Source organism: Typopeltis vanoorti, chromosome 2, assembly GCF_054136105.1.
Source record: "Typopeltis vanoorti isolate ZY-2024b chromosome 2, IOZ_Tvanoo_1.0, whole genome shotgun sequence".
NCBI lineage: Eukaryota > Metazoa > Arthropoda > Arachnida > Uropygi > Thelyphonidae > Typopeltis > Typopeltis vanoorti.
The window spans coordinates 163,816,840-163,830,977 of NC_143550.1; the positions used below are offsets into that span (position 1 = coordinate 163,816,840).

Sequence of the window (14,138 nt, forward strand, 5' to 3'; positions counted from 1 at the left end):
TCCTTTAACTCCTCATGTCATTGACGGGAATCGAACCTAGGACCCTCCTTCTCCAGACATATGGGTGTGAAGCGCATAGCCACTAGGCTAACCATACAGATGGGAGGATGGTGATGAAGAAATATATAAGCCGTTTGGGTTAGTGAACAAGAGAAGAGGTGATTTTAATTATGGTAATATAAACTGGAAGAGCGTTTGGGAATAAGAGAAATGAATTCGAGTTCTTGAGCAATAGCTATCTTAGGCAGTAAGGAAAGGAGGACACACAAGGATCAAGAGTCTTAGATCTGATCATTTTATCACAGGGTGTGATTCAGAGTGGGGTGTTGCATTCCCACCCAACTGGTAAGAATGATAATGAAGTGATCACCTGGGTGGTAACTAGCCATATGAAGACTTCTGTGAGAAAAGGAAATATGTGGAAATACAACGCTGGTGATTATGACAAGCTTAGGAGACCATTTGGAGTCATATCTCTGAGTTAAGCAGAAAGTAAATAAATGCTGCTTGGGAATTGACAAAGAAATACTTCATCTCATCTCATTTTCTTTTCTTTTACCTTGCGGTGTCGAGAGTTTATTAATCATCGGACCCCAAACCATTCACAGGATAAGGTGGTCAGCCCTAAACCCCCGGTGTATCCTATGTCTGTAGTGTTGAGTTCTCAAGGCCAGTTTGCCTGCTTTGAGGGATGAAAAACCCCATGATAAACTGGGGAAAAAACCCTACTGTCGATGGCCAAGACTGGCTAACTTGGCTATTGCTGAGGAAGATCCTTCAGCTCCTCACATCACAGACGGGAATCGCACCTAGGACACTCCTTCCCCAGGAATATGGTTGCAAAGCGCACAGCCACTAAGCTAACCACACGGACAAAGAAATACTTAACAGTATCAATCTATGAATGTATTCCAAAGTAAAAAGGCTGAGTAAAGTAGGTATCAAATGGATGAATGAAGAGATTAAGCATGAAATCTGGAAGAGGAAGGAGCTGTGATGGCAGCACAGAAGATAAATAATGCTAATAAGCAGTTGCACAGAGTATAAAGAGCAGGTCAGGAAGGTGACTCTGTTGATAAGGACAGCAAAACATGCAGAAATTAGCAAAACAAGCCAAGAAAATTCCTAGGGAGTTTTTTTCAATATGTGGAAAGCAGAAAGAAGAATGATTATAGCAAGTTGATGTTAATGGATGAAAATGATAGAATGGGAACTGCCTGAAAGAACATATTTAAGGTATTCAGTGAGCAATTCATCATGGTGTTTCATTCTCAGCAGTGTGAAATTATGAGAAGTTCAAGGATAGAGGAAATGGGAAAAGACTAACTGGTGACCAAGCAAGAGATATATGAGGAGGTAAGCAAGCTTGATGTCAATAAAACAATAGGATTTAATGACATAGCAAGGGAATATTCCAGAGAGTTAGTGTCAGTCCTGGACAACTTTCACACAGGATCATTTGATCCTGTGTGAAAGAAAAAAAAAATGCTACACAGAAGTCATAAGTCAAAACATTTCCCAAACCTTAACAAGTATTATTATTATTATGGGGCTACTCCATGGAGTCCTTAGACTCATCGAGGGAGGCCCTAAAATCATGCCAAGCACTATTCAGCATTGTGCAGGATCTATCATACTTTGCTTTGCACTCATTCACATTCATGGCACCCACAACCGACTCTGTCAACCAATTCCACACATTCATCACTTACTAAACAAAAAAACCTAGCCTTTATACCCTTGATAACTACACTCTTGCTCAGTTTCCAAGGATGGCTCCTAGTTTTCCCATCACCAGACCTGTTCTTCAAAATTTCCTCTGAATTAATCTTGTAAAATTCCTTCAGTGATTTGTATGTGTCAATCATATCACCCCCTTTTCTGCCTGTCACCCAATTTCTGTAGCCCATAAATCTTCAACCTGTCATCATAAGGCTAATTCTATAGACTTGCTACCATCTTGATCACTTGCCTCTGGTTTCTCTCCACCTCCTCCTCAGTATGGCTGTATCAATTTACCAAAAATCTAAGAGACAGTCATTTTAAGATCAAATTAATATTTGCTAACTCTCTCTTCATCCATCTCTCTTTAACAATAGATGGTGCTAATTGGGACTTTAGTTCCTTGCGTTGTCCGTTACAGTTTTTAAACTGGTCCGACTGTTAACAAATTGTTGCTGTTCTCATACTGTAACAAACTGTTTTTGTGCTCTGAAGATGTTGGGAATATAATATTAGTGAAATATCAACATTTTCTTATTATTATTGTGTTGTGAATTAAAATTAAGGGTGGACTTGTGATTATCCCAAGTGAAAGTCCACTAGAGTGAATTCTCCTAGTAAATTTCAATGTGTTTTAGTGATATCTGTTTAAGTGCATAGTCTTTTGAATGCAGATCAAGTGCTGTAGAAACCAGATGTGAATAAAACTCGTTATTTAGGTACATACAACAGGTCTGTCGTGTAGTTGGCAGACATCTTGTGCAGTGCAATTAACGAGCTCTCAGCTACAATTGAAATTAGACCTCCTGCTGATCACCGAAGTTAATTGCAAAAGGAAGGATATAGTCCAGACAAAGTCACATCACAACACCTAAAGATGTCCTGTAATAGGTGCGCTGAGCTAATGAAGCTGCATTACAAATACTCTGGAATAACAGAATCTACATGGAAGGCTAAAGGTGCAAACAAATGTATGGAATGACACTGTTCGCAGTGTAGAGAAAAACAAGCAAGCAAACCAAGGACAGCAAAAATCAACAAGGTCACTTCCTGACTTATTTTATGCCAGTAACACAGACATGATCAAAAGCATGATACCAGATTTATTAAAGTCACACATGGAAGAAATAAATAAAAAGCCCAAGCATACAAAGAATATTTAAAGTTCAAGAACGACAGCGTAGCATAAGTACTACGAAAAGTTCATGACAAAATCCAAACTGATGGAAGGGACAGAGATGGAGGAAAACTTAAAAAGAGAAAACAAAGACCTAAGAAATGAAGTAAAATGCAGATGGAACATATGATACAAAAAAGAAGGGAACAAGAATTATCTATAGAGGGAATCCCAAGTGAAATGGCAGAAGTCTTGTCCACCTTAATACAAATGGTAGCTGCTAATGCAGGAATTCCTGTGGCAGCAACAGATATCACTTCAGTTAACTGCAGACTGCAACATAACAAAGACACTAGCACCAATAATAACATATCTAAGAGATCCTATTCTTACTGCATGTAAATAACTTAAGTCAGCAAAAGTTATGCTTAACCCACAGCAATTACCATAACCAATATATGTAACAGGCCAGTTTGGTTGGATGAGTGGTTAGCTTACCTGCTCTCCAACCAACAGCAGAAACCCTGCTGTGGGCATGGATGTTTATGACTGTCTTTAAGTGGAAGATGAATTTCATTGTCTGGTGTGAGACCACTGCTCTGCTTACTGGAGACCTGAAGTGGCTATAAACAGTTCCATGTTTGATCTCTAGAGCAGGGTTTCTAAGACCATGTAAAAATAAATAAATAAATCACAAAAGAATATATAAAATTGACAAAAACGAAAAAAAAAAAAATCCTTATCCCAACCACGGCAAAAATATATTATATGTTCAGTAATAACCTTTTGTGGGTGGTAACCACATAAAAAACCACCGAAAATTGGACCTCATACTACAAGAACCTACTATTCCAAGCCAGGAAGACGAAAATGGGGGGGGGGGGGGTAACAACTACAAATTTATGTGGACTAAAGACTCTCAGATATTTATGCAAAAAGAGGATTGGAGTTGAGCATGTGTAATTTCACCTGCTTCTGATCCAACCAACCTGCCTGTATAACTTGGTGATATCCTTTTCTCTCTCCCAAATAAAATGTAACTCTGTAAAGTATCCTACATGCTGTTATTATGGACAATGCAATCCCAGGTAAATGTGTAGAAACAGAACTCTCTCAGGTCACTGTTTACGAGACACTGAGCACTTGGAAAGACAATCTACACCCAAGCCCTAAACTATATACTAACATAAGCAGTATAAAGAAACACTGGCTTACCTTAATAGCACTGTTTAATGTACAGACATACTAATTCAAATGGAAATTTCTGTAAATGATACGGAGTTGCATACATACAATATTACCAATTTTCAGTGCCACACCTGGTGTAGAAAACATAGAAATGGGGATGGAATTAAATTCCAACCAACTTCAAACATATGGAAGCATTACTGTTAGAAGTCAGGGCTAACATAAAAATAAAATACAATTACATTATTAACACAACATATAGACTTCCAGACATAAACCCTCAAAATTTCCTTTATGAACTAGAAACCTGGTTAAACAGCATCACCACTTGCACAGCAGACAGTCTCTTATTCTAATAGGAGATCTCAACATCAATATATTAGATCTTACCACCACCACAAATATCTACCTAGATCTAGGTGGATATTTGTGGTGGTGGTGGTGGTGGTGGCAATATAACATTAACTTGACAATAAGCTACCCAGCAAGAGAAGAAATATTGAGAAACATACTCACGAAATCATGAATCAATCACATCAACATAAGAGCACCTACAAACTCCTACACATCATCGGTAATAAAAAAAAAATAGTGGATCACTACCTAATAGCCACCACTTTCCCAGCACTAGTGCCAGTTGCTCGACAAACATGAGCAACAGAACTCTGCAAAGCAAACTCGACCACAACAGTAAAAAGCATTATAAGCAACCCCATAAAAAACACAGACTGGAACAGACTACTTAGCTTAGAAGATCTAATAGCTTTGTATGAAATATTTTCCATCCATTTAACAGAAATATACAAAAAAGTCAACGAAATGTTTTAAGAAAGGAAAGCAAACAGATACAAACCCCCTGGATAAACAAAAACATACTACATAGCAATGTTCTCAAGAATAATCTTTAGAAGAGATTTTAAAAAATCCTAATGACATCCAAATATGAACACTATATAAACAGACAAGAAATCAACTAACAGCCAAAATATGCACCATCAAAAGAAACTATTAATTCCAGAAATTTTCTGCAGTCAATGGCAATATGATAAAACATGATCAACACTCAACTGCTTAGCATAAAATGTACCCGCAAGACTTCATTGCCAACAATTTCGGTCAAGACATTGAACCACAATACCTAGCAGAATCCTTCAACCAAAACTTTTTGAACAATATTACATTACTTCAGTAATGATTACCATGAATATACAGACACATACTGTATAATGAAGCCTACCAGGACTTTCTACGTTACTTCGAGGCACTTCGACAATAGGTACAGAGGAAATATTAGAAACCATCTGATACTTACTCTGATCAATAATCTTCTACACTACATAAAACACCTAACCAGTTATCAAATACTAAAACAAGAACTATGGAAGTTGTACCAGCACAATTAGCACACTGCATCCACAGAACTGAAAGGCTTCACAGGATCTATCTAGGAGACTAAAGGAAAACATATGCACATATAGACCAAAACAACAGTGAATAAACAATAATCCCACTGTCTTCACAAAAGCTTAAACTAGTTTCAAAGACAGTTAGGTTATAAAGCTACACTAAAATGCTATTACTACAGTAACTTCCAGGTCACAATACCTTTACCAATATCATCTATAGAATATTGTCCCTGTACTTGAGCCTTAAAGATATTATTTACTCCTATGTATGGAATTTCATTTCCATACATATACTTCACTCTCTTTGTGCACATCACAAAAATAAATATTGTCTTAGTCCACATTTATCAGTATTCTTTATAACTATTTATCTGAAAAGGAACTTTATACTCTATCATAGTACATTCTGTAACATCCTGTACTATACGGAAAATATAATATATGAACTGGATTAAAAAAAATGTAATATCCATAATTTTTTTTTTTTTTTTACTTTTCTGAGCTGAATATATTGAATCAAATGTGAATTGTACATATTGTAAACAATATTTATGTTAACACTTTATCCAACTTTGGAAAAAAAAACGTACACACAATGAAATGGATATTCATGTAATCTACTCTATAACTGCGAACTATAATTGTAAACTAATATTGTGACTGTTATACTAATAATACATGAATTGCACACTGTGCAAAGTATGATGTGAACCAGAATCTAAACTGAACTACATATTCCATAATCATTATTGTTAAAAATGAAAAGGATCTCTTTCAGTGATAAGGATAATAAACTTTGTCATTGTCAAAAGAAAAAAAAATTCAATAAACTATCATGAACTGCCAACACTTTTTTTTCTGCCTGCTTCTTCCCTACAGTAAACTTTTAATAAAACTAATTTTTAAGAAAAAGCTTCTGAATAGGTTGCCAGATATCACACTCTTAAAATTTAAATGAAGAGAACATATTTTAATTGGGCAAGTATCAATGACGATTAAAATGGTTATTATATAATTATAATAACAGTAAATTAAAATATCAGGATTTCAATTTGAAAATTTAATAGCATTGATATACTTTCATGATATCTTCTATATCCTGGTGAAATACTTAAGTATTTCTTTTTTCATATACTCAATTATGATCCAAAGATGATTTTTCCAAGAAACATCTCTAAATATTGTAAGACTAATATCAACCCCCCCCCCCATGGTGAATCTCTAGACTACAGATTCATCACTGGATAAAATAAATTTTCTCAGTACATTATTGTAAGTTACTGATGAGCATATAACACAATTACTTACCAGTTAATGACAGTGATGTTTTATATCCCAGAGCATTTTCTACTTCTAACTGTGTGGAATCTGGAATATCTATTTGGAGCATCAGCTGTTCTAATTTATGACAATGAGTACTCTGTTCTCTAAGGAGCTGGGTCATCTGAAATATATTGCACATATTTAATTCTCAAAAACTCACTTCTTTCTGAAGCAGAATAAATTCACAAGAACAATAAATAAAATCATGGAATGAGCTCTTATAATTAAATGTTTCCATTAAACAAGCAGTGCAAAAGTAGTATATGTTTTGGATCTGTTATATCAGATTTCAATAAGATAAACTTAAATTAAACAGGATGTATATAACAACTTTGGAAAAACACACCCATTTTATTTGAATCCCACCCATGAAAAGCTGAAAATCTATATATATAGCACACTAATACCACATGTAGGCTAAAAATTAGGTATAATCATAGAGAACAAACACGGATGTCTTTCCCAAGCCACTTAGGGCCTCCATTATTATAGCAAGTGTTCTCTTAGTTGTTTTTTTAGTTGACTTTTCAGATAAATTTTCCAGACTGCCTATCTTTGTAATAAGCCCATTAGTGTTTAATGGCCTTATTACAACAGATATATTTTAAAATGTGATGTGTTTATTCAGTAAACATTCTAGGCATAGCATAAAATGAGAGGCTCTTCTTGGAAGTTACATAAAGGTGGGAAGACCAAAAGAGCAGAAAAAAAATTTAATTGGAGAGTTTTGTGTCTGAGTGGATGCATTGCTGATGAGTGCTAAGTGCAAAGATGGTGAATACGTTTAACCACATATACGTCCATGATTTCATGAAGGTAGGTCATATTTCAGTACTTTACTCACCTTTTATAATAGAGTGACAGCTGAGTCAGATAAAGGTAATCATTATACAGTGACATTACTGGACTTTGCAAAGGCATTTGACAGGATACTGCATGGAATTCTGATAAACAAAATGCAGCAAATGAGGATAGAGAGGAAGTTAATGAAGTGGATGAGAGTAGTTGATAGAGAGATACCTGACACTAATTTATTCAAAATTATAAGACCTGTGACTAGTAGCATTCTGCAGGGCTCTGTACATACCTGAGCCACTATTATTTAATTTGTACATTAATGATATAGGAAATGATTCAATTGTTTTTCTGATGATGCAAAATTGGGTAGAGCAGCCATTAATAAAGATGTTAAAATTTTGCAGGATAATTTAAATAGACTGGCAGCATGAAAAAGGAGATTGAATGTCAGTTTAATAAAGCAAAGTGTAAGATCATGCATTTTGGATGCGAAAAGATTACCAGCCGTGTACCACATTAATGAAACTGTACTCTAAGAAATTGATAGCCTGGATGTGGAGGTGTTGGTGGTTAGGGAGTTGAAATTTAGAGGGCATATTGCAAAAGTGACTAAAACAGCTCATTTGATTATTTGGTTACTGAAGAACCCCCAATAAGCAGAGTCGAGCAGGTTATTATAGGCTTTATAGGGCTTTGATAACATCCCATCTTGACTACTGTGCATAGATCTGGTCACCTGGGTTTCTTGAGGATGAGGGTATTCAGAGGTGAATGACCAAGATGGGGAGGTCTATAGAATGCACCTTATGAGGATAGGAGGCATAAAAGAGGTGATATGACCGAGATATTTCACCACCAGACCTGTTCGGAAAATTTTTTCCGAACAGGTCTGGTGGTGAAACTATGGGGGGGGGGGAATCTTTGGAGATTGAGCAATATGTGGTTAGCAAGGGTGTGAGGAGTAGATTTTTTTGTTTGCCTAGTTGTGAATGAGGAATGAGTGGAATAGGTTTCCATATGCTGTTTGGGTGTACCATGACTGTGAATGAGTTCAAAGGATGTTAGATATTGCACAACTATTGGATAGAGCTTACCACAATGTTACCCATATACGGTACTAAAGTACTATAGGTTGACCAGCCAACCTCTCCTATATGGGCCCCAACATAAAAAAAATAAAAATAAAATAAAAATGTTTAGGGCCATCCACAACAAGTCCACATATTCCATGGAGTTGTCTGTGTAATAATAATGAGATAAAATCTGTCAGAGCATACCGGGCTCAGATGGATTATGAATATAACTAAATACACTGGCAGCATGGGCAAAGGTAAATGACTACCAGTATATTGTAGCCAAATGTAAGGTGATGTACTTGGGGTAGAAGACATCACAAGCTGTGTACCATATTAATGAAACTGAACTGCAGGATATGAATGAGGCCAGGGAGTTGAATCTTAGAGGGTATAATGCAAAAGTTAGCCAAAACATGTTATATATCAGATATTGTTGAAGGACATGCTGACAAGCACAGATAGGGAAGTTATTGTTTGCTTTTATAAGACCACAATCTTGACTACTGTGCACAGATCTGGTCACCTGGATTCTGTGGGGATAAAGATGTGGTGGAGAGGATCCAGATGCAAGCAACAAAGATTGTGGCAGTTCTATGGAATGTTCCTATGAGAATAATAGATTAAAGGTGTGTAGGCTTCAAAATCTAACTGATAGGTGAAAAAGAGGAAATATGATAGAAGCATATAAGTTATTAAAGGGGTTTTATAAAGACCTGAAACTGAAGACTTTCCTGTATGCAGGAAGGGAGAGAATGAGGGATTTCCTGTAGAAATTGTGTAAGAGTATGGTTAGCAATCGTGTCAGGACTAGAATTTTTGCTTGGAGGGTGTGAATGGGTTGCCAGAGATGGTTGCGAGTGCTTTGTCAGCAAATTAGTTTAAAGAGAGGTATGATATGTATTATATATTAAGATAAAGAGATCCACAGGAAATGATGGTAGATGTTTTATAATTTCATAATGGATGTCATCAGTAAAAGAGCTCTGTTTAGTTCCTCCTTAACAAATAACTGATTATATGACTCGAGCCCATTAGTAGAAAAATTTAGCCTTTGTTTCTCTTGCTGCTCTTTCAGTATTAAAAATTCAGGAGAATATGAAGCTGTTGTTGAGATTCTAACAAATTTTTTCCCAAAATGTCTGCAATAGCTTTGGGATCAGAAATAACACTTACATTATGGTCTAAGGTAGACAAACAGTGTGTTTTATATCTACCTTTCATTTTCCGGATTTTATCCCATACAATTTTTGCACTGTCATTTGATTAACTGATGAGGTAAATTGGATCCAAGATTGTTTTTGACTCTGACATTTCATATAACGTGCTTTGGCCAGAGCACACTTAAAAGCTATTAAGTTTGATGTGGTGGGGTATCTATGAAATATACCCCATGCTCTATGTTGATCTTTTTTGGCTGTCTGGCATTTTGGGTTCCACCAAGGTTTTGGACAGTGTGGAAATCAAGATGATGTTCTTGGAATGGACAACGCAATCTGTTACATACTTTACTGTTTCACTGATAGCTGTTTGAATGACTGTATCAGCATTAAATTTTGCAAGATGGGAAAAAGTGTTCCAGTCAGTCTTGTCCTGTTTCCATATAGGCATCTGTGTAGGAGAACATGGTTCCTGTGAAGACATTATGCAAAGAAGAGGAAAGTGATCACTTCCATATATGTTCTCTTTGATGTCCCACATGAGTAGTGGAAGAATGGAAGGGGAGCAGATTGTCAGATCGATTGCAGAATATGAGCAGGTAGCATATGGAAGAAAGTATTGAGTCTATTATTCAAAAGGGAGAGGTCATTATTGTTAAAGATTCTTTCAATGATTTGACCTCGTCTGTTTGTGTTGGCACTACCCTGCAGAGTACTGTGACTATTAAAGTCATCCAAAAGAAGTATGAGTTCAAGTGGTTATCAAGTGTTCAAGTGGATGAGGTTATCAAGATTGATTTCATTTAACTCAACACTCAGTGGTAAATAAATTGAATATACTGTAATAAGAAATCCTACAGATAGGCAAATTACTACCGCTTCCAAAGCAGTATGCCTGCCCACTAGGATAGCTACTCCTCCATGAGCAGGACCACCTCCAGTTTTCTCCTTGCATACAACAAGGAAATTCCTTAAGGTAGGGTCCTCATTAGGTCTTAAGTATGTTTTCTGTAGACAGAAAGAAACAAGTTTGTGTTTCTGGAACAAAATCTTGATATCACTGATATTCAGGCAAAACCCACGACAGTTCCACTGTAAAAATTTTCCTATTGTTTTGGCTTTATAGACTTGTCTGGTTTTCAGGAGGCTGAGGACTTGCCTTTGCCAGGTTTATATTTATCAACTGTTTTTGGGAAGTATGGATGGCTAGTGTCCATCTCTTCTCTTCCTCTGGTAAAATATTCAATATATCTAATGTGTCAGAGTCAGCTGGCAAGTTTAATTTACTTTCAGTGGATACCGAGGTATCGATTTTTTCTGTTGGAGGAGTGTCTGGTGGTTTATCTTTAAGTGATGTATTTGCTGTAATGTTTTTGACAAGCGAAAACTCTGATTGAATGGAACCATTTTTGGAGTTGTCTCTGGAGTGAGACTGTATGTCAAGCGATTGAAGCACTCAACAGAGAAGCACTTGCGATCATAAAGTTCAGGTACGGTGAAATTATCAGACGGTGGAATAGAGATACATGTTTGAGATGCTGTTAGCAGTGTTAACCTTCCTTTTTGCATTCTGATATATTTTGTTCAGTTTAATTTTTTGTATTTCTTTTTCATCTTTCCACTTCTGACATGCACAAGAGTAAGCTGGATGATCTCCCTGACAGTTTGTACATTTAGTTTTTTTTCTGCAGGGCAAGATTTGTTATCATGCTCTTTACTACTACATCAGGTACAGGTGTCAGAGCCACAACAGACACCTTTGGAATGTCCATATTTCTGACATTTAAAGCATCTTAGTGAATTAGAGATTTACACTAACAAGACAGCTGAGATACCCTGTTTTTACAGATGTTGAAGGCTTAGGCGTATCAAAAGTAAAGATAATGTTCCTCGTTGGAACCAGGTGAACATCCCTATGTATCAGGATACACCTCACACCTGTCACTCCCTGATCTTTAAGCTCTGAACATATCTCCTCATCAGGAACATCAAGGAGATCCCATTTTGATATCACTCCATTATAAGAGTTAAGTGTTTTATGAGGTGTTACTGTGACTGGTATTCTACCCATTGTTGTTGTTGCTCCCAGTAGTTTCTCAGAATGTTGCTGACATAATGTTTCCACAAGGAAGAATGTAATTTCATAATAAGTTCGGGAGATCCTGCCAGTTCTTTTAAACCCTTTTGAACAAAGAGTGACATTTTCCTTATTCACTTTTCACCTGTTGCATGGATGATCAAAAACATTAGTACATTTATACTCGTATCATATATCTTATGCTTCTTACTTCTGTTACCTAACACTTTATCTACAGTATCAGTACTTGGTTGGGACTTTGTTAGGGATCCTGAAATGTTTGAGGATGAAGAATTCATGCTCAAGGGGTTTTTGGTTCTTCCCACCCACCATGGAGCCACAAATGGATGCCCACTGACTGGCAAGCAATGATTGTGCTTGTGAGTGGAACACCAGGGCCATCCCGGATGCTATACCAGTACAACAGCAACCTTGGATCCTGACCTAGGACCATGGCTTGAGAGACTTACTACAACACCATTGACCCTTGCAGGCAAGCCCACTAGTCGATTGATCCTGGCTGGGCTATCCAAAACTGCCCATCTTGCCGAAGCAGAGGCCAAAGTAGTGCAAGACAACCAGAATCCCCCTTTCTGGATGTCAATGGGTCACACCACATGGCAAACATGACAGCAGGGTGTTGAATCCTAATAATAGTGGTCCGGAAGAAAGGATAGTAAAAATGTCTTGGGAGAAGTAGAGCAAAGAATAGTATGGTGCGGAGGATGTTCATCACTTTACAGTGCTTATCTCATAACTAGCATATGTGAGGGAGGAAACTAAGTTTCTTGTCAAATATGAATCCCCAAGAATTTGGTTTCTGGTGAAAATGGAATTAAAATTTGTCCTAGTCTGAGTTCTGAAAAGACAATGCACATAAACTGTCTTCTGCTAGGAAAATCTGAACCATTTGCAAGCAACCATTCTGAAAGATGGTCAAAGGCTTGCTTCAGATGTTTTTCTATAACATTTGTGTTACATGAATGAAAGAAGATGCTAAAGTCATCCACATACAGAGCATTACTTCCAGGTGAGAAGAAATGAGTTAACATTGATTGCAAAAAAAGCTCACCGCTTAGAACTGAACCTTTCGGAACTCCCTTTTCTTTAGTATACACTTGGAAGACAGTATACACGTGGTTCCTACTTGGATTTGGAAGGATTGGTTGGATAAAAAGTTCTTGACAAAAAGAGAGAGATTCCATCTAAGACCAAAGTTGTGTATAATAAATTTAGTTTAATCCTTTATCCAAGTGTGAGCAAACAAAGTTTGTGCCTGAAAGTATCTTCAGGACTGGGATAAGGTGGTACAACACCAGGACACTCCTTGCAAAGGTGGAGCAAGATACCAACACTCCTATCTCAGTATCTCCTAATGCAAAACACATCTCCTTGCGGATATGTCTAATGTTATGCATTAAGGGAAGGGCCACAACCCAGACTAGTTTCGACCTTTATTGAGGTCTCTTCAGTGGGAGCCAGGCCCAAGTGGAGATACCAGGCAGAAGCATTAGCAGGTCATCTCTACCTATAGGAATTGCCAAATGGTGTGCCACCCTTTTTTAATGAATTACTCTGGATTTAGAGAAAGATGTTGAACTGTAGAAGGAAATGACTGTCGTGTTTTTGGAAGCCAGGAACTGCCAAACAAATAGTGATGTGTGGATGGGAACATTGTCATGGTGGAGAATCTATTCGTTCTTCCATTTGTCTGGATGTTTGCGCCAAATACTCTTCCTTAGCCTCTTCAAAACCCTCACAGTAAAACTTGCCACTGACGATTTGCTAGGGGAGAGGAATTCCTTGTGGACAATGCCTTGGATGTCAAAAAGCGATCAACATTGACTTGACATTGCTGTGTACTTGATGTGCTTTTTTCAGTCACAGTGAATTTGGCAACTTGCACTACTACAACTGTTGATTTATCTCAATCATAATCATAAACTCATGATTCATCATGGGTTTATGTTTGATTGGGAAGTTATGATCTAGGAGATGAAGTTGGGGTCATTTGCGATTTGATCTTTGAGCTCCCTGCAGATGGCAATGCAATGTTCTTTCAGGTCATCACTCAGAAGTCTAATGTTCAAAACATCTGGCAAAACACACTGAAAGGTGCCATATGACAGTCCTACTCTCTCATAAACATTCACTTTATCATGTGTTTTTCAGTGTTTTCCAGTGCTGTGCTTGTCGAAGATCGATGACTGTCCAGTATGCTCGCTGTCATTGACACATGTTCGTCTGTCCTTCAGGTATTTGTACCACATTATT

General features: G+C 37.1%; 1 protein-coding gene across 1 annotated transcript in view; it reads right to left on the minus strand.

The window, feature by feature from the left end:
- Nucleotides 1–14,138, minus strand: part of olf186-M (Ki-ras-induced actin-interacting protein-IP3R-interacting domain olf186-M) — a 238,910-nt gene that overhangs the window by 44,487 nt on the left and 180,285 nt on the right. The window contains exon 10 of the mRNA XM_090402727.1: nt 6,742–6,877. Coding sequence (XP_090258853.1) covers nt 6,742–6,877 — 136 coding nt within the window. The remainder of the gene's footprint in view (nt 1–6,741; nt 6,878–14,138) is intronic.